This window comes from Dendropsophus ebraccatus, chromosome 3 (genome assembly GCF_027789765.1).
Source record: "Dendropsophus ebraccatus isolate aDenEbr1 chromosome 3, aDenEbr1.pat, whole genome shotgun sequence".
NCBI classification, from domain to species: domain Eukaryota; kingdom Metazoa; phylum Chordata; class Amphibia; order Anura; family Hylidae; genus Dendropsophus; species Dendropsophus ebraccatus.
This window is the reverse complement of record NC_091456.1, coordinates 167,977,161-167,998,503: the sequence shown is the minus strand read 5'-3', so window position 1 is coordinate 167,998,503 and position 21,343 is coordinate 167,977,161. Positions and strand designations below refer to the sequence as shown.

Genomic DNA, 21,343 nt, shown 5'->3' with positions numbered 1-21,343 from the left:
CAACTTTACATAGGAGAGGGGGCCAGAGGATTAGAGGCTGGATTACACAGGAGTCGGGCAGTGGGGGTCATAACAGTGGGGGGCAGGGGGGCTGTGGCGGGGGTTACCGGAGGAAGTACCAGGGGTTGTCAGGCAGTGGTGGTCATTGGGGGGGCACCAGAGGCAGTACAAGCTCCCCGAACTACCAATGACGGGCGAGAAAGCACATACAGGGCACACACAGGCCTACCATCTGCAGCACATACACACACTATATCTGCTGCGGGCAGTAGCCCTATGTGTGCCGCAGGCGGCATCCCTGTAGCTAGGAAACGCAGCACCACATACTGACACCCCTGACATACAGCCTCTGCTGGCACACAGACAAGCATGAAGTTATACATATCACATCACATTACAAAATTACCTGTCCTGGACTCCTCACTGATGGTTATGGCGCAGTACCCTTGCGCGACTATGCAGTGGCACAGACGGGTTCAGGACATACCCAATCACAGCAGGAGGCGGGCAATAGTCTGGTGTCGGGCTGGGCGGCTTGCCAATAGATTTTAGTTTTACATCAAGCACAGGCCAATAGAAAACACTTGCGGGCCAGCTTTGTAATATTCCCTGTCTTCCTCGGCAGGGCCAGAGTTTGACAAGTCTGCTGTATGCGTTTTCACATGATCCAATTGTGGCTTCACCATCTTACTTTATGTTGCATTTTCTAGGTGTTTTGCTTATGGCTGCATCCGAAAATGAAGATCATGACATATTGTGGTGCATAAACCACGACTCGTTTCCATTTCAGAGGCCACTGATGGAGATGCAGGTAAAAGCGATGTTATATAATTTGCTTCTTGTATTCCCTAGTTCCAACATACCAGTGACCACACAAAGCTTAAACCAAGCCCATATACTAAGGGTCCTGTTACAAGGAGCGATTTTTAACGGTAAACGATCCCAAACGAGATTGTCTATCATTAACCTGAACTCGTTCACCATATTACTCAGAACGATGGCCTCTAGTTACGATCGTTACTATGATCGTTATTGCGATCGTTACTTTGATCGTTTATTCCTTCTGATCCCAGCAAAACAATGAGCAATGTGCAATTACTCTGAACGATTAGTGAACAAATGCGGAACTTGAGCGAACGAATGTGGAATTACAGCGAATGAGTAACGATAATTTTAGGTTCAGATCTAATTCAACGACATAAGAACGATTTTTTGATCGCCTGCAATTACACAGAACGATTATCGTCTAAATTCGAACGATATAACGATTTTTCGCATGATAATCGTCCAGTGTAATAGGGCCCATACACTAATGTGTATGCAATGTTGCTTGTCAACATCATGCTGCCATTGGCCTATTCAAAACATAATTTGGGAACTGTGCAGAGCAGGAGAGGTTTCTATGGGCATTTGCAACTGCTCTGGACAGTTCCTCACATGGACAGAGGTGGCAGCAGAGAGCACTGTGTCAGACTGGAGAGAATACACCACTTCCTGCAGGACATACCGCAGTTGATAAGTACTTGAAGACTGGAGATTTTTAAATAAAACTAAATTACAAATTTCTATAACTTCTGACACCAGTTAATTTTAAAGATAACATTTTTGCTGGAGTATTCCTTTAACGTGTTTCTGGTAATGCTGGGTGTCAACCAATATGGCTGCCACCACAGCCCCTTAAGGTTTGTTACACGATTTGACCAGAAACCGATATAATGATATAATAGGTGGCCGCCTTGGACATGAAGCATCATGACTCTTATTATATACCTAGCTGATATCACTCCATTCTCAGGTGACCACAGCTGTGGATGGCCATTCCTGGACTCTGGCTTCCATTGATGAAATAAAGGTAGAGAAGGTTGTGACTCCACTGAACAGGGACCTGATCCCAGTGACGGACCCTCCTGTCATGACACGACAACACTTTGTACCTCCTAAGAAGTTTGTGCTGCTTTCCGCTAAGGTCTGTATTGGTTCTTGTAGGACAGAGCTTTGTATAGTAGGAGTTGCACAGGGATGAGGCTTTCCTTTGTGCGTTGCAGGGAAGCCATATATTCCACAAACTCCGGCCTGTCGACCAGCTGAGACATCTGTTAGTGAGCAGCGCTGGAGGAGAAGGGGAAGATATTGAGCGCTTCTTCAAGCTACATCAGGTACTACTTCATGTTGTATGTTTGTTGACACACATGAGAGGAGGTAAGAAAAATGTCACATTGGGTATATACAGTACCCTATACCTGACCTCTGCCCCCCCATGGATCGTAGACAGAACATGGCCGATCACTTATGATTGGGTGGGCTGGAGAAGCTTATTAGTAATGCAGTTTACTGAGCGTACATGTAATAAGCAGGGTATTATAAGGGACCCTGTCACTTCACATAGAGCAGCCTAAATCTGGTGACGTGTTCCTATGGACTGCAGGACCTCATGTTAGTCTATGGCACTATATTACAGCTGCATGCATCCAGGTACAGGAGGAATTATACTGATTATACTGTAGAAGACTGTGCTCCATCTCTTTCCAGTTTCCTCCATCTTAGGAGCACCGAGGTTTTACTTCCTGTCGATAGAGCGGTAGTTTGAAGCAGTGGCCTTTCCATGTCAGTTTACTGTTTGATTGGTGAGGGTCCGACCCCAGGACCTATGCAGAAAGGGATAGGGAAGGACCCAGCCGCCCACACAGATTAGAGACTGCATGGGAAGATGAAGAGGCCCCCTTTACTCTGCACAGCGCTGCATGTCAAGGTCTAAACATCTCCCCCACCTACCAGACTTTGATGGGCTTTCTTAAGGAAAACCCTATTAAGGGGTTGTTCAGGCTTAAAAAAAAAAAAAAAAAAACATGGCCACTTTCTTCCAGAAATGATACCACGCCTGTCCTTAGGTTGGGTTTTGCAGCTTGGTTCCATTCTAGTGAATAAAACTATATTGTAATACCACACACAATCTGAGGACAGATGTGACACTGTTTTTGTAAGAAATTAACTGTAATTTTATTTTTATTTTTTTTTTCCCCCAATCCTGGATAATCCCTTTACGGTCACCACTTCAGCAGGTTGTCCCCTATCCACTGGAAACAAATTCCTTCTGGTCTGTTGACTGTTTTTAGGACTTAAACCATTTAACTGTGTAAGACAGGGGTGTCCAGCCTGTTGCCCTTCAGTGATGGCAAGATTACATCTCGATAGCTGTCCGGGTGTGCTGGGCGTTGTAGTTTTTCCACAGGTGGAGGGAACAAGCTGGAGACCCAGGTGTAAAAGATGGTCAGTGCTTGGTTTATCTGAGCACTGTATCCTAAAACTAGGTAGATTCATAGATTTTATTTGGTATCATAGTAACTTTTTGCTTCTCCTTTAAGCAGGATCAAGCCTGTGCCACCTGTTTAATTCTCGCCTGTTCACATGCGGCTTGTGATCGGGAGATCTCCGTCTGGGCTACGCGGGCGTTCTTTAGGTAGTTACTGTATTTTCTCTGTAATCTATGTGTACACAATAACTTCAAGAATCTAACAACCACTTACTTTTCCTCTAGATATGGAGGGGAAGCTCAGATGAGACTCCAGCCTTCTCTCCCTGCTCCTGCTAATGCCGGAGCAATGTTTGGTTCACCTCTGCCTGTTGGTAAGAAGTCGTCTCTTAGTATCAGTAGTATTATGATGCCGCACCTATACCTCTACCTGAATGTGGTGCCAGAAACCCTACTGTGTGGTGGTCCCCGGGTTGCTGCAGCTCGGTTCCTATTGAATTGAACGGGAGCTGAGCTGCAGTAACTTGCACCACCACTACACAGTATTTGGCACAGGGCTTCCACCACCATACACTGTAATAAGCAGGGGTGCCAGTACATTGCAAATCGGGCCTCTAGTGTGCAGATCTTCTTGTAAACTAAATTTGGAGACCCAAGGTGTTCTGCCAGATCACTAGCATGTAGTATGTCATTATTAATGGCATGGGTCTGACCTGGTTCCCCGCAGTCATGCTCCTAGCATCACACTCTGCAGTGCTTTACTTCAATGAATGGTTTTTGTGCTTTTTCTTGGTTATCAATAAAGTTGAGCAAACTTCAAGCACCTTCAGGCTTGGCCTATGGCTGTATCCATGTTTCCCCTAAGGAAGGCTGCATCCAACTTCTTCAACCATCCCTAATCAAATGCTGAACCATCTAGTTCAAATGAAACCGATCATGCTCCAAGTTTGCTCAACTCTTGTTATAACCATAGCTTAACCCCTCTATGACCTGTGATCTATCCTTTGATATTCAGGGTCCCCTATACCCATCAGCAGTCCAGTAGCGATGCCGAGCTTCCTGGCTACACCTGCTCAAGGTACGTCCTTCTATCTGACCTATCGCTGACTCGTCATGTATGTTGGTGTTTTCCCACAATGCATATCTTTCATTCCAGGTGTCTATCCCCCAAATATATCTACTCCTGTGTATTCGGTGGCAAGTCCTGCCCATCAGTCCTCTGCTCCTTTGCCAGGTTTACCAGGCTCAGAAATCATCTTCTCTGGAAAGCACAATGGAATCTGCATCTATTTCACCCGAATTATCAAGTGAGGTTTTAAATGATTAAAATAAAACTTTCAGAGTTTGGTTTATGAATCGGTCCTGACACGCAGCGCTGCTGTTTTCTAGTAACATCTGGGACGGCAGCATGATTGTGGAAAGGAACTTCAAGATTGAAAACCGAGATGTCACAGCGGTAAGATGAATATTTCCCATCTGCATTTCTTAAAGGGGTACTACAGCAAAGTTTTTTTGTTTTTCCCCCAAAATCAACTGATGTCAGAAAGTTACACAGATTTGTAATTTACTTTTATTTAAAAATCTCCAGTCTTCCTACTTATCAGCTGCTGTATGTCCTGCAGAAAGTGGTGTATTCTCTCCAGTTTGACAGTGTTCTCTGCTGCCACCTCTGTCCATGTCAGGAACTGTCCAGAGCACTAGCAAATCCCCATAGAGAACTTCTCCTGCTCTGGACAGTTCTGACATGGACAGAGGTGGCAGCAGAGAGCACTGTGTCAGACTGGAAAGAATACACCACTTCCTGCAGGACGTACAGTAGTTGGTAAGTACTGGAAGACTGGAGATTTTTAAATAGATCTAAATTACAAACATAATTTTTTGACACCAGTTGATTTGAATGAAAAAAAAATTCCCTGGAGAACCCCTTTAATTTATTGAAAGTCTTCACAAACTGGTGACTCAAAAGGTAAAGCAAAGATCCTTGTGTGTTTGTTGAGATTTATTAATTAAAGATGTTGATCACTTGGGACTCGATGACCAGCAGGGAGGACTATATATAACTTACTGATATATCTTCATAAGCCATGAGGCTTTATTAGTCTGTTCTCGTTAGCCGAACCCCCTGGTATTGTACACTCCCGTCCACATAACATGGTCATGCTTTTCAGATTGACAGCAGCATCTCACCGCAAGTCCTGCAGTCAGTTCTACAGGAGCTGAAAGGGTTACTGGAATTTATGGATAGGAACTCACAGTTCGGTTCAGGCTCCCTAGGAAATCCAAGGTAAGAAATGGCATAAGGGGTTTGCCAGGCTTGGGAAATCATTACTACTTTCTTCCTGATTCAGCATCACTCCTGTCCTCAGGTTGGATATGGGTTTTGTAGCTCAGTTCCATTGAAATGAATAGAGCTGAATTGTAATATCACACACAACCTGAGGACAGGGGTGGCACTGTTTGTGCAAAAAAAGTATCTGCATTTTTTCTGAATCGCTTTATTTTTGCAACAACTTAGTTTTCTGAACACTTTCTACTTTTTGTTTGCAGTTTTGGAACACCAGTTAATATTCAGCAACGTTTGGTTGGCATTGGACGTCATGATATGGGAAGTTCTCAGCAAGTCCAGCAAGAACTACAGAGGAAGTACCATAGTAAGTCCACATATGAAGGGAATTACAGTACTATTGAGACCATAAGCAACCATTATTCTTTTGGGATAGTTCTAAGGGTGCAAAAATAGTTTCGCCTTGAGAGCTCCAAACAGTGTGTGTGAAAGGGAAACTCCGGGGGTGGGGATTTCATATCAGCTGGTGTCAGAAAGTTATGCAGATTTGTAGAGTACTTCTATTTAAAAGTCTCCAGTCTTCCAGTACTTAGCTGCTGTATGTCCTGCAGGAAGTGGTGTATTCTTTCCAGTCTAACATAGTGCTCTCTGCTGCCAATTGTGCAAAGCAGGAGAGGTTTTCTATAGGGATTTGCTACTGCTATGGACAGAGGTGGCAGCAGAGAGCACTGTGTCGGACTGGAAAGAGTAAACCACTTCCTGCAGGACATACAACAGCTGATAAGTAATGGAAGATCAGATACTTTTAAATAGAAGAAATGTACGTATCTTTATAACTTTATGACACAGGTTTTTCTCCAGAGTACCCCTTTATCCATCCTGAAATGGTGTCCCTTCATTGGGTGCTGAGTCCACTTGTATGCCATAACACTTTAGTATATGCTATATAATCCTAATGCTGTACGCAGGATGATCACTCCATGACTTTAACTCCATTTCTTCTATGTTCAGCTGAAGCACAGCTTATAGAGAAGACCAATCTTCAAGGAATCCATGTGTTGGTCAGAAAGACGTGTCAAGCCTTAGGACTTTGGAGACTGCTGTGCGAGCACCAGTTACACCACATCGTCTCTGATCTTCAGAAGGTTTGTTCTCTTTTATCGGGTACATATACAGAATAGTGAACGGGGGCAGTCACACGGGCCATAAATATGGACGATGTACTATAGAACGGAGTTCGGACCTCCCGGCATAATCATCCTTTATGTTGCTGTGAGCTCAGAAATAGTTTAAATCTTTGCACTACTGTACTTACTGGTTGTGTCAGTACAGTAGCTTTATAATTTAATTTTTTTTTTTTAATTTTAACATAATTGGACTTCAGCATCATAAAATTTATAATGCCAGGGGGTCAGAACTGTGTTCCGTATCATATTGTCTGTATTTACAGACCGTGAGCGTGCCCCTAAGTGAGGCTACTTTATGGCTATGTGTTTTATCCAAGGCATACATCATACATAGGTTTATGTGCTGACCTACAGGCATCAATGTAATTCCAGTATACCGGAAACATCCTCACCCTTTCACTGATTGATTGGTGATATGTTCCCGTGTATCCAGCTTCTACTTCTGCTTGCCTTGCCAGGAGCTACAGGAGCAGCTTAAGATTACCAGCTTCAAAGATTTAGTGACCCGAGACAAGGAGCTGACAGGAGCCCTCGTCGCATCTCTGATCAATCATTACATCCAGGACAATGCATCAGTAGATGGGATTGGTTCTCGTCTCCAAGAAGTCTGCCCGCTGTTCTATAGCCCTGATGATGCTATATGCTCAAAGGTACGGATAAAGTTACAGGGGAAAGAATCTTTTATTTATTTGAAGGCTATGGACTTATTTGACATGGACCGAAAAAGTTTGAGGTCTTTATTCCTTTATTTTATGACTCGTGGATTTGAAGTCTGTGTGTCAAGGATGATAGGGTCATTGCTAAATCTTATGTAAAAGCTCATTTATTAAAGGTGTATCGCTGGCATACACCACAGGAAAGGCACAGATTGTTAGCTTATCTTTGGCATATGCCAGCCTTAAGTCTCCGCTTGCCTGATGGCAGGTGGGAAGGGGATGTGGCCCCCACACACGTGTAGTTTGTCATGTTTTATACCTGGTAACAGGCGTAAACTATTGCAGAAGTCTATACCTGCACCAATCACCTACAAAGTGAAGGGTGCCCTATGCTGGCTCTCTATTTGTCTCAGCCATCAGATGCAGCACCACCATCTAGGTAAAGAACTTCCATTGAGTCCACACATGCAAATGGATTCAGAAATTTTCAATTTTCATTTTTGTTTGTACTTAAAAAGAAAAGGAACCGTAAAAGACTTCTAGTACAATGGTGTCAGCAGACTTCATGTTTCTCAGTTATTACAGTTACAGAAGATGGCGACTTCACGTATCCGTTATGTTAATGTACGCTGAACTTCTTGCTTTATGTTCTAGGCAAACGAGCTTTTGCAGCGGTCCCGCCAGGCGCAGAGCAAATATGATAAAGAGTTAATGCTGCGGGAGTCTCTGCGGGAGTACCAGAAGATAAGTCAGCAAGTGGACTTGGCTAATGTCTGTGGACAGTACAGACAAGGTAATGACTATGACTTGGTTGAATATTTTTGGTCTTCGTTGCAGGCCTTAACCCCTTAAGGTCAAAGCCAATTTTCGTTTTTGCACTTTTGCTTTTTCCACTTTTTATGTTTAAAAGGCCATAGCGCTTGCATTTTTTCACCTAGAGACCCACATGTGCCCTTATTTTTTGTGAAACCAATTGTACTTTGCAATGACAGGCATTATTTTTCCATAAAATATGCTGCGAAACCGGAAAAAAAATCATTTGCCCTATGGTAAAACTGACTTGTTATGCATGTTCCTCAAGTTGTTACGATTACAACGATATATAACATGTATAACTTTTCTTGTATCTGATGGCTTGTAAAAAAATTCAAACCATTGTTAACAAATATATGTTCCTTAAAATCGCTCCATTCCCAGGCTTATAGCGCTTTTATCCTTTGGTCTATGGGGCTGTGTGAGGTGTAATTTTTTGCGCCATGATGTGTTCTTTCTATCGGTACCTTGATTGCGCATATGCGAGTTTTTGATCACTTTTTATTACATTTTTTCTGGATTTGATGCGACCATGGAATTTTTTGCGCTTACGCCGTTTACCGTGCGAGATCAGGAATGTGATTAATAGTTGGGGTGATTACGCGTGCAGCGATACTAAATATGTTTATTTATATTTATAAAATGGGAAAAGGGGGGTGATTTGGACTTTTATTAGGGGAGGGTATTTTTCATTAATAAAAACACTTTTTTTTTAACATAAACTAGAAGCCCCCCTGGGGGACTTGTATATAGACAGCACTGATCTCTCATAGAGATCAATGCTGTGTATATACACAGCAAAGTTCGATCAGATCGGTCATAGATTGCTATGGCCTGCTGCAGGCCATAGCAATCTATTGCCGAGCCGGGATCAGCGTCATTCTGACGCTGAGGCCTGGCACGGGCAGAAGAATGGATCTCCCCCCCCGCGATGCGGAGATCTGTCCCACTAGACACCAGGGATGTGTAGTAGAAAGCCTCTAAGTGCAGCTGTCAGGTTTGGCAGCTGCACTTAGAGGCTTAATTAGCCGGCGCGGCAACGGGACCCGCGCCGGCTAATAGAGGCACTGCCCGGCTGCACATGTCAGCCGGGATCAGCGCCATTCAGAGTCACCGCACCCCCAGCCCCCACCCCACCCCCCGCTGCACCATGACGTATCAGATACATCATGGGTCGCTAAGGGGTTAAAGGGGTAGTGCGGCGTTTTTCTTTTTCTGCTTAATTAACACACATTAAGTTATATAACTTTGTAAGTTGTGTGTTAATAAGCTGTCTGGCCGCGTTCTGTCCCTGGGTTATTCCAGGGAAAAACTTATTTCTTCATCTCTTCCTATTTTCTTCGTAACGTTTTTCTTCTTATTGCATCTCCAGTGCGGTTTTACGAGGGTGTAGTAGAGCTCTGCCTTTCTGCCGCCGAGAAGAAGGATCCCAAGGGACTGGGACTGCACTTTCACAAGAACGGTGAACCTGAGGAGGACGCTGCAGGTTTTCAAGCGTTTCAGGAGAGGTATGTCAAGAGAAGATTCCAGCTAGAAAAAGTGACGTCTCTGCAGAGCCTGCCCAGTGTTATTGGCTTGGCCACAACCATTACACATTATATGGAATATCTGCTCTCTTGTTCTTCTGACAGGTTAAACTGCTACAAATGCATCACAGATACTCTGCAAGAGCTGGTCAACCAAAGCAAAGCGGCTCCTCAGTCCCCAAGTGTGCCCAAAAAGCCAGGACCCCCCGTATTGTCCTCAGACCCCAACATGCTAAGTAATGAAGAGGCCGGACTTCATGTGCGTCAATGGTTTTACAGCTCTCATTTTTAGTTAGTCCCATGTTGTTAAATATTCACATTCACAGCAATGTAATAGGCCTGTATAAATAGGCCTGTATAATTCCATTTTCCTGAGGATTGGTCATAGAGGTGCACAGGGCAGTAATCATTAGTGTTGAGCGAGCATGCTTGATTATTGGGGTACTCGATTGAAATCATCACTCAAACAAGCATCTCATGCCGGTCGGGTCAAAGTGCATCCTACGTAGACACAATTGTCTATGTAGATGTCTTCCTACCCTGACAACTTCCTTTTTGTATGTTTGCTAATGACAGCAGGTTTTCGTTTGAATGTTGGTAACAAACAGCAACTTTGGAACGAAAACATGCTTTGATAAGTAAATATACAAAAAAGAAGCTGGCAGGGGAGAAAGAACTCTATTGCATCTATGCAAAGCTAGCGTATAGAAAACTAGCTTATGCATCTGCTTAATCCCTTAATAATATAATTTATGTTATTTAGGGAATTTAAGCAGTTGTATACAGTTAGTTTTCAGAATACTAGCTTTGCATAGACGTGATTCCCATGTATGCCAATTGCTTTCGTCCCTGCATGCTTCTTTTGTGTATATTTTACTTATTACAGCATGTCTTCTTTCCAAAGTTGCTGTTTTTTGTTTTCAACAACAACAACATTGGAATGAAAACATGCCGTCATAAGTAAATATACACAAAAGAAGCTGGCGGGGGAAAAGACACTCGGCATACCTATGGATTGCATCTATGCAAAGCTAGCAGTACATTAAATGTATAATACAGCCTGGACCCTGGGGGTTATATTAACTGTATCAGAACCCCCCCCTCCCGGACCCTGGGGGTTATCAGACTGTAAAGCACCCTCTGCTTTACTGAACAGGGGGCACCTGGTTAAATACTCGAGTGTCCCATTTATTTCAATGGGGCTTGTTACTCATGCACTTGAGCATTTTTGTAATCATGCATAAAGGGGTGTCCCCTAGATGCAGGTCCCACCTCTTGGGTGCACCTATCTTAAGATCAAGGGCTCGCCATTATATTATGTAATGATTCAATATCTCGCAGCATTTAGTTTATTAAAAGTAATGATGGGTAATACTGAATTGACTGTATAAGTAGTTTACATTGGTTTTTCTAGTTTGAGCAGATGCTGAAGCTGGCCCAGCGTTCCTCAGATGAGCTCTTCAATATCGCTTTGTTCAATTGGCTCATACAGGCAGATCTGACAGACAAGCTGCTAGAGGTGAGAGGATGTAGCACCAGATGCATCATATGCCTGTAGATGATACTCTTAGTGTTTAATGTAACTGGAATCTGTTATTCGCAGCTTAACTCTCCCTTCCTGGAGCCTCATCTTGTACGAATGTCCAAAATTGATCAGAACAAAGTGCGGAGCATGGACTTACTGTGGAGATACTATGAGAAGAACAGGAACTTTGGCAGCGCCGCTAGAGTGGTGGCTGAACTGGCAGACATGGACAGGTATGGGAGACACTTGGCTTATATTCTAGGCAGTCAGAATAAAGCGCACTTAAACTTATTAAAAGGAACCTGTCACGTTGAAAATACAGTCTACAGTCCAGGTGTTATAGAACCGGAGGAGCTGTGCAGACTGATATAGAGTTTTGGGGGGGAAATTTCAAGATAACGTCATTTAATTTACGTAAATCTCTGCTCATTTAATCTAGTGGGCAGTCCTGCTCGGTGATTGACAGCTGTGGGCAAATGTGCATGTAGAGAGCTGTCAGTGTAATGGGACCACCCACTTGAATGGGCAGATATCTGCTCAGCTCCTTTTGCTCTATAACATGCTGCAGACTGGACTTTTTACAATGTTACAGATTCCCTTTTAAGATTAGTCCCTATATTGACCTTGAGGACACAGATTAGGCACATACCTGTGGGATTCTACATCACACTTGTATATAGGGCTATCCATTATGCTGACAGTCATCATATGACCTTATAGAATGACAACCTATCCTGCCATTGCATAAAGGGCAATCTAAGGGGTCAAACATCAGGATCAGTGGTATCTCTTACCTAAAGGTTGCAGTAAAGGGGAAGCAGCGATCCTCCAGCTGTTGAAAAATTACAATTCCCATTGTGCTTGCACAGCCAAAGCTTTAGCTGTCCAGGCATGATGGGAATGGTAGTTTTGCAACAGCTGGAGCACCGCAGCTTCATCTTCCCTACAGTACAGTGTCAGCTATATTATACAGCTTTGGAAAGTGCTGATATGAATTAACTAGTGATTTTCTAAATAGGATTAATGTCTGAATGTGGGGATTTCTTTCATGTACCATGTAGGTAAAAACGTCTTCAAGTTCTTATCAGCTGCTGTACGTCCTGCAGGAAGAGGTGTATTCTTTCCAGTCTGTCACTGCTCTCTGCTGCCACCTCTGTCCATGTCGGGAGCTGTCGAAAGCAGTAGGAAATCCCCATAGAAAATGAAAAGAATATACCCCTTCCTGCAGGACATACAGCAGCTGATAAGTACTAGAAGACTGGAGATTTATAAATAGAAGTAAATCAAAAGTCTTTGTAATTTTCTGACACCGGTTAATTAAAGAAAAAAGAAATCGCTGGAGTATGCCTTTAAGCATCTTTCTAACTAGTGTTTCCTTAATGTGTCCTTGCAGCTCCGACATATCTCTTAAACAGAGGATTGAGTATTTATCTATAGCCATCCTAAGTGCAAAAAGTTCCACTGGCATATCCACACTGTCTGACGGGGAATTCTTGCATGAACTTGAGGAGAAGATGGAGGTAAGCTTGCTGGGTAATACATATGTTATCAGCCCCTTCACCAGTCACAGCCTGTCATCTCCCATCCGCCCTGGACAGTTGGCATTTACCCCAGGAAATAAACAAATTAAAGAAAATGGATGCCATGTTTCTGGAAATTAATTGTAATCTTATATCCATTTGATGTATAAGGAATGGCTTCGTTGTTTATTCACCTAGAAGCCGTAGTCAGTAGCTAATGCAGTATGAAGAAAGTTGAGATAGGCCTTCTGAAGTCCTTTGTAGCTGCCACCTACTAAATCATCACAGGCACTAGTGTACACTACAGATAAGATGGTACACTTCAGTATAATGCTTTTGTAGTGTACTGTACAAGCAGTCAAATAATATAAATAAAAAAAACTTTAGGCTATCTAAAGATGAGTGGGGCGTCGACACCCAGCACCCTCGCTGATCAGCTATTTGGCGCATGCACTACATTGAGAATGGAGCTGAAAGTGTCTGGTGGTGGCACTAGGTTACTGCAGCCTCAGCTTCTATTGACTTCAATAGGATCCAAGGCTGCAGTAATGCCGTGCCGCCATCAACTATATATGGCAGTGTAGTGCGGGCTTCAAACAGCTGACTAGTGGGGGTGCTAGGTGGAAACCCCACAGATCAACTGGTAATGGCCTTTCCTGTACTTAGTTTTTTGTTGGAATACCCCTATAACATGTTTTTATAGTTCAGTAAACTAAACAGCTATCCAACGGTCATGTCAAAAATCACATTAATGGTGCGTTCACACCTACAGGATCTGCAGCTGATTTTCTGCAGCAGATTTCATTTAAATAACTGAACACAGCATCAAATCTGCTGCAGATCTGCTGCAGATCCTGTAGGTGTGAACGCACCCTAATGCTCATAAGGTGTGGTGGAAAAAGTGAAAAGTTAACAAAGGCTTCGACAGGAAGGGATTAAAGTAAACCTACACATCTGTGAATCCTGATTTAACAAGGTATCTGTGTTTCCTCAGGTGGCCAGGATACAGCTACAAATCCAAGGGACGTTAATCAGAAGATACACCAATCAGCCGTCCACGCAGAACGCTGTGGCGCTGCTGGATTCACAGCTAATGGACGCTACAAGGGTAGGTTGCCTCTTCATGGCTGCTGTGTATGGCCAACGTTTAAAGTGTTCTATGTACATGGCAGCTTGTTATAGGCAAGGTATAAAGTGCTGACAGTATATGAGAACCTGCACAGTAATCTTTACCTCTTAGGGTATAAGTATCAAACCCTCTAGCTGTTTCAAAATTACAATTCCTATTATGCCTGGACAGCCAAGACTTGGCCTTGGCCTTCTATGTATGACGGGAATGGTAGTTTTGCAACAGTTAACACTAAGTTTCTGTCCTTTTTGCACATTTATTTATTTATTTTAAATAAACCACATGGTTCTTTTGTGTGAATATAGATGGAGTCTAATCACAGTGTGAACATGCCCTTATTATTGCTGCAGACCTGAACTGTGTAACATATCTATCTTTCAGTTATATGGAGATTTTGCCGACCCATTCAAGCTTTCAGAGTGCAAACTCGCCATCATTCACTGTGCCGGACATTCAGATCCCATCCTGGTGCAGAGCCTGTGGGAAGAAATTATAGAAAGAGGTATATTGTCTTATATGTTATATTATATAATATATTATGATGTTAGGATAGGAAAATGGGTCCATTTTCTTCCATAAACAGCACCTCTGTTGTCCTCAGGTTGTGTGTGGTATTACAACTAGGAACCAAGCACTTTAATGGAATTGAGCTGCAATACCCCACACAACCTTTTCTGTCCAGGCATGATGGGAATTGTAGTTGTGCAACAGCTGGAGTGCTAAAAGTTCCCCATCCCTGACATGGACCACTACTGTGAGATTAGCAGGGGGTCTGGTGGCGCCTGGCACCCTCACCAGGGCAGGAGTGTAAAAGAATGTGATGTTGGTTACCTACAGGGTGCTGTATAGGGGTCTAAATATATATACATTATTTCCTTAGAACTGAACGACAGTATAGGAATGAACGCGGCTGAGCGGATGCAAGTATTAAATCTGAAGCTGACCACACTTGGCAAGATCTACGCCAGTACACCGCGTTACTTCCCTCTCGGTAAGAGCCATTTTGTAAAACAATGATGTGGACACATTAAGGGACTCCCTCATCAATTGGATAGGGGATAAAAGGTGATCGGTGGGGGTCTGACTGCTGGGAGCCGAAATATTCTCCACTATGAAGTGAAGTGGTCAGCATGTTTGGTGCACTCCATCATTGGGGACAATGAATGGTGGACCACTCCTACCAATCTAGTTAACTTCTGTACTATGAAATAGGAATAATGTTAAATTATTTAATGTTTAGTAACTACTTGCTATAGTAAAATGCATTTGTCTGGTGTCCGTTGCTTCCGATTGTGACATCTAGGGGGAAACCTTTCACTAAATGATGATTTTGGGTCTAAATATGGCTGCCTCCTTGGTGGTCTTGGCCTATAGAGAGTTCATACGCTTGTTTTCTTTTATGTGCATCGTAAATCCTCGGTATCGGAGACCCGGTCTGCTGTGTTCCAGGTCTGACTGCAGCTTTTACTCCTTTGGGAGCTCATTTATTGCTTATTGGTAGATAGAAGAGCTTAGGAGGATAATAGCAAGAGACTCACAGGCAACAAAGGGAGATGTGAAGAAACCTTGTAATGTAATGTGAATATATCCTCATAATGGAAATCATACAACGTGGCTGCAGCTATTGGATAAATATCTGTACCTTTGTGCCCTAGTGGGAACCCAGTGGTGTCACCCTTTTATATAGTGTTCTGCACACAATACAGATGCTTTGCTGCAGGTGCCAGACTTCCCACCAAGGCTGCAGCAGGAATGAGTCCACCAAGGCTGCAGATATGGGAACACAGCAGACTTGTATAGTATGAGGACAGGTGAATTGGCTGGTTTGGATACACCTGTATGTTTTACATGGTCCTCACTGTATTAATTTTTTTTTTCTTTCTCTTTTAGAGTTTTTAGTGAAGCATTTGGAAAAACAAGTCTGCAACTTGAACTGGGATGTAGGATTTGTATCACAGACCATGCAAGAGATCGACGTGTCCGTTCCCAAGTTGCTGGAAGTATATGATCACCTATTTAAAGAAAGGGTAAGAACCTAGTAGAATCTCTCCCTTCCTGTTAAAGCCAGTGGCTGTGTCAGGAACTGCAGGGCTGCTCAAGCCTTGGTCCCGGCACAGTGATGCTGAGCCTCCCCTGATGTCTATATATTACATGTTGGCATTAAAATGTATAGAATTTGTAAGAGCGCAAGGTGGGATAAGTGTTAAAGGGGTACTTCAGCAAAAAAAGAGAATATGTTCAAATCAGCGAGTGCCAGAAAATTATACTGATTTGTAAATTACTTTTATCCTTGGTCTTCTAGTACCTATCAGCAGCTGTATGTCTTGCAGGAAGTGGTGTATTCCCAGACTGAAACAGTGCTCTCTGCTGCCACCTCTGTCCATGTCTGGAACTGTCCAGAGCAGGAGAGGTTTTCTATGGAGATTTGCTAATGATCTGGACCGTTTCTGACATGGACAGAGGTAGCAGCAGAGAGCACTGTGTCAGACTGGAAAGAATACACCACTTCCTGTAGGACATACAGCAGCTGATAAGTGCTGGAAGACTGGAGATTTTTAAATTAAAGTAATCTGCAAAGCTATATAACTTTCTGACACCAGTTGATTTGAAAGAAAGAAAAATTGCAAGAGTACCCCTTTAAGGATAAAGCATTGCAGAAATCATGCTGCATCACAGCTAATGTCAGTAGCTGGGCCACAACAGTTGCAAGAAATAGATCAGTGATGGATTTCTTGCAAGTGTCCGGTCATAAGGAAACTTCATTTGATTCACAAATACACTGGTTATGCATGCTTATGTATTTTCTTCAGTTTAGTTCCAAGCCAACTCTTGTAGTAATTGTGCACTATTTACAGGATCCATTTTGGACTAGAGTAAAGAAACCTTTACATCTACTGGATTGTATCAATGTGCTGCTGTCTGGATATGCTCAGGACCCCAACAAAGTCCAAAGGCATGAGAGGTAGGAGGTTTTATTTGTTGTATGGGGTTGACCTGGTGCATTGATGCTGAGGGGGGCGAGAGGTCTGGTGGATTGGTGCTGGGGGGGGCCGAGAGGTCTGGTGGATTGGTGCTGGGGGGGGGGGGGGCAGAGGTCTGGTGGATTGGTGCTGGGGGGGGGGGCGAGAGGTCTGGTGGATTGGTGCTGGGGGGGGGGGGGGGGGGGGCGAGAGGTCTGGTGGATTGGTGCTGGGGGGCAAGAGGTCTGGTAGATTGGTAATAGTTTTATGCCGGGTGAGGTTCAAATGCGTTTTAGATTTACTGTCCCATTTTGTTTTTTCAGAGGCTAATCTAAGTTTTATTTCCCCTTGTAGGCGGCTGTTTAACGTGTTGTGTCTGGACGCCATCTCCCTCTACCTGGTCGAGCTCCACTCCATGGAGCCCACGTCGGCCGTACAAACGGCCGTCGGAAACTTCAAATCTTTACAAGCCAAAATAGAACGATTAGGTTTTAATTAGTCCACGACATGATGACTTTTTTAAATTGATTATTTTGTAAGATCTCGAACTGAGCCAATAACGGAGAAACTGAACAAGCACTTGTAAAGGATCAGAGGATGGCAGCGGAATGCGGATTTTGTAATCTTGACTTTTCAATCAGATCAGAAGTTATGTAAATAAAACCAACTGGTTTACAGAGTATGTTTGTTTATGATTAGAGATAAATCCTGATCAATCATTTTTTTCCCCATCTGTCAAGGCCATAGGAATCTAGCAGGCAGGTGGACACATGACAGGACCACCTGTCAGCTAACCACCTAGATGCCTCAGTTGCTATTAAACCATGGCATCAAGGGGGTTAAATCCAGAGGTAACTCCAGTGCTATGTTGCACAGTGGACAGCTGGGAGTAAGCCAATTACCTAAATATTTGGCATGACACCATCAGGGTACATTCACACATGACAGATCTATATGACTTTAGTTGTTTCTACACCCTGCACATGGATTGCTGTTGACCCCCTTCAGTAAACAGAGCAGGATATCCTTATGATGGATATGCTTTTCTGTAATCTGCTCGTTTTTTTTTCCTGGCTGATATGTCACTAAGGATCCTGTGAGTACAGTGCAGGTCAAACTGATGCAGCCCAATACAAAGCCTTATTAAACATTCAGGGTTCTGCTAACCGCATTGGTCCCTTATTAGGACTGTATGGTCGTGCATGAAGCCTGTATAGCTCTGTTGGACTTAGTCCATCAAAGCTATATACTCAGTCCAACAGAGCTTTATACTCAGTCCAACGAAGTATAAAGCAATAATCTTCAGCCTGTGGCTTTCCAGTTGTTGCAACAATTACCACTTTCAGTATGTGCAGCCTGCTTAATAGCAATATATAACCATATGACTGACAGCGGAACCCTTACTAAGGCTGCATGTACACGTCAGTGATATACGGTCCACAAACTGAACTCTTGACCGCTTATGGAACTCTCGGCATCATGATTGGTTATGACGCCACAACAACTTTGCTGCTGAAGCTGAAAAAGTTTTGTCAATAGAGTAGCACAAAGTATTAACTGTTTCTGAGCCCTCAGCATCATAATAATTCATTATACCAAGAGTTCCATAAGAGGTCAAGAGTTCAGTCTGTGACATACAGTGGGGGAAAAAAAAGTATTTAGTCAGTCACCAATAGTGCAAGTTCCACCACTTAAAGATGAGAGAGGCCTGTAATTGCCACCGTATGTAGACCTCAACTATGGGAGACAAAATGAGAAAACAAATCCAGAAAATCACATTGTCTGATTTTGTAAGAATTTATTTGCAAATTATGGTGGAAAATAAGTATTTGGTCAGTAACAAAATTTCATCTCAATACTTAGTTCTATATCCTTTGTTGGCAATGACAGAGGTCAAACGTTTTCTGTTAGTCTACACAAGGTTGGCACACACTGTTGTTGGTATGTTGGCCCATTCCTCCATGCAGATCTCCTCTAGAGCAGTGATGTTTTGGGGCTGTCGCTTGGCACCATGGACTTTCAACTACCTCCAAAGGTTTTCTATAGGGCTGAGATCTGGAGACTGGCTAGGCCACTCCAGGACCTTGAAATGCTTCTTACGAAGCCACTCCTTCGTTGCCCTGACGGTGTGCTTTGGATCATTGTCATGTTGAAAGACTCAGACACGTTTCATCTTCAATGCCCTTGCTGATGGAAGGAGGTTTGCACTCAAAATCTCACGATACATGGCCCCATTCATTCTTTCATGTACCCGGATCAGCCGTCCTGGCCCCTTTGCAGAGAAACAGCCCAAAAGCATGATGTTTCCACCCCCATGCTTTACAGTAGGTATGCTGGTTGATGGATGCAACTCGGTATTCTTTTTCCTCCAAACACAACAAGTTGTGTTTCTACCAAACAGTTCCACTTTGGTTTCATCAGACCATAGGACATTCTCCCAATACTCTTCTGGATCATCCAAATGCTCTCTAGCAAACAAAAACATGGCCACTTTTCCCCCTACTGTTGTCTCCAGTTTAGGTGTGGTTTGCAATTAAGCTCCATTTACTTCAATGGAACTGAGTTTCAAAACCCCACCCAAACTGGAGACAACAGTAGGGGGAAAAAGGCCATGTTTTTGTAGTGCTGGATAAACCCTTTAAGCAGTGGGACACGTCTGGCACTGCAGGATCTGAGTCCCTGGCGGTGTAGTGTGTTACTGATGGTAGGCTTTGTTACATTGGTCCCAGCTCTCTGCAGTTCATTCACTAGGTCCCCCCGCGTGGTTCTGGGATTTTTGCTCACAGTTTTTGTGATCATTTTGACCCCACGGGGTGAGATTTTGCGTGGAGCCCCAGATCGAGGGAGATTATCAGTGGTCTTGTATGTCTTCCATTTTCTAATTATTGCTCCCACAGTTGATATCTTCACTCCAAGCTGGTTGCCTATTGCAGATTCAGTCTTCCCAGCCTGATGCAGGGCTACAACTTTGTTTCTGGTGTCCTTTGACAGCTCTTTGGTCTTCACCAAAGTGGAGTTTGAAGTCTGACTGTTTGAGGGTGTGCACAGGTGTCTTTTTATACTGATAAGTTTAAACAGGTGCCATTACTACAGGTAATGAGTGGAGGAAAGAGGAGACTCTTAAAGAAGAAGTTACAGGTCTGTGAGAGCCAGAAATCTTGATTGTTTGTAGGTGACCAAATACTTATTTTCCACCATAATTTGCAAATAAATTCTTACAAAATCAGACAATGTGATTTTCGGGATTTTCTCATTTTGTCTCTCATAGTTGAGGTCTACCTATGATGTAAATTACAGACGCCTCTCATCTTTTTAAGTGGGAGAACTTGCACTATTGGTGACTGACTAAATACTTTTTTTTCCCCCACTGTACGGCCCGCTTGTGCACCGTAAATCATGGACGTGTGCATGCTACCTAAGAGCGGACTTGTAGCGAACACCAGGCAGTAAATCATATGACTGGCAGCTGACATCAGGCTAAGAACCGTTTGACTTACAGTCATCCTGTGGCTAAGAACCATATTACTGACAGCTGACACCAGACTGACTGACAACAGACACAAGGCCAAGAGCAACATGACAGCAAAAACTACCACTTTCAGCATGTCTAGATGGTCACCTGGCAGCTGACACTTGGTTTATGAACCATAGGACTGACAGCTGACATTGGGCTGAGAACCACATGACTGACAGTCCACACCAGACTAAGAATCGTATAATTTACAGAAACTTTACTATAGGTATTGGTACAAGCCCAAATCACCTCACTGTTGGTAGTAGTATTGGATTAAAATAGAAAAAAAAAATATGATACACAAAGTGTAGACATCAGTAACAGTAGGGCTGACTTTAAGTTCCTTTCCTTAGGTCACACTCTATAAATTTGTCTGAACTTTAGCAGTCTCCTCCCTTGTAGAGAATCTACACCATTCACTATGTATAAACAGGCAGGACTTTACTTCTACACAACACAAATTACATAGTATAAAATACAGTCACCATGGTTGAAGAACAACAGAAGAACCCAAAGACCTAGGGATACAATTAGAGATGAGTGAATTTGCAGTAATAACGAAGTAAACCACATTGTTATCTTAGCAATCTGCTCATCAGTCGGCTGCTTTTTAATTCAATGACATTTTTATACTGTTCCTCCCTGGGTGCCTGGAAAAGCTGGATCCAGTGCTGGGAAACTTCTCCCAGTTTCCCAGGACTGAATCCAGCTTTTCCCAGCAGCCAGAGCGGCAGTGAGTTAAAAGGCAGCCGGCTGATGGGTGGATTGCTGAGATAACGCGGTTCACTTTATTACTGTAAATTTGCTCATCTCTAGATACGATGCATACATACAAAGCCTCTCCACCTGGCCTGTCCCTCTTCCCATAGGGACGATGGTGGGTTTGTCCGACTTTAGTATATGGTTTATATGTCTTGCACAACCCCCAAAAATCCAGACTGCTGAATGGTAGATGGCCAGGTAGGGTGGTGGACTGATC

At 43.4% G+C, this 21,343-nt stretch overlaps 1 protein-coding gene across 2 annotated transcripts in view; it reads left to right on the top strand.

Annotated features, from left to right (window-relative positions):
- NUP155 (nucleoporin 155) overlaps window positions 1–17,526 on the top strand; it is a 33,882-nt gene extending 16,356 nt beyond the window's left edge. The window contains exons 12-35 of one of the 2 annotated variants that reach the window (XM_069963087.1): window positions 711–811; window positions 1,796–1,966; window positions 2,046–2,156; window positions 3,366–3,457; window positions 3,536–3,624; window positions 4,266–4,328; window positions 4,407–4,557; window positions 4,640–4,706; window positions 5,419–5,534; window positions 5,798–5,901; window positions 6,546–6,679; window positions 7,180–7,371; window positions 8,032–8,170; window positions 9,563–9,698; window positions 9,822–9,975; window positions 11,131–11,235; window positions 11,320–11,474; window positions 12,635–12,761; window positions 13,756–13,869; window positions 14,272–14,392; window positions 14,771–14,881; window positions 15,781–15,917; window positions 16,746–16,852; window positions 17,205–17,526. In XM_069963087.1, the coding sequence (XP_069819188.1) occupies window positions 711–811; window positions 1,796–1,966; window positions 2,046–2,156; window positions 3,366–3,457; window positions 3,536–3,624; window positions 4,266–4,328; window positions 4,407–4,557; window positions 4,640–4,706; window positions 5,419–5,534; window positions 5,798–5,901; window positions 6,546–6,679; window positions 7,180–7,371; window positions 8,032–8,170; window positions 9,563–9,698; window positions 9,822–9,975; window positions 11,131–11,235; window positions 11,320–11,474; window positions 12,635–12,761; window positions 13,756–13,869; window positions 14,272–14,392; window positions 14,771–14,881; window positions 15,781–15,917; window positions 16,746–16,852; window positions 17,205–17,349 (2,942 nt within the window). In that variant the 3' untranslated portion in view covers window positions 17,350–17,526. Of the gene's footprint in view, window positions 1–710; window positions 812–1,795; window positions 1,967–2,045; window positions 2,157–3,362; window positions 3,458–3,535; window positions 3,625–4,265; window positions 4,329–4,406; window positions 4,558–4,639; window positions 4,707–5,418; window positions 5,535–5,797; window positions 5,902–6,545; window positions 6,680–7,179; window positions 7,372–8,031; window positions 8,171–9,562; window positions 9,699–9,821; window positions 9,976–11,130; window positions 11,236–11,319; window positions 11,475–12,634; window positions 12,762–13,755; window positions 13,870–14,271; window positions 14,393–14,770; window positions 14,882–15,780; window positions 15,918–16,745; window positions 16,853–17,204 lie in introns of both variants that reach the window. The other variant, XM_069963086.1, reaches the window with a different exon arrangement.
- The last annotated feature ends 3,817 nt before the right edge of the window (window positions 17,527–21,343 follow it).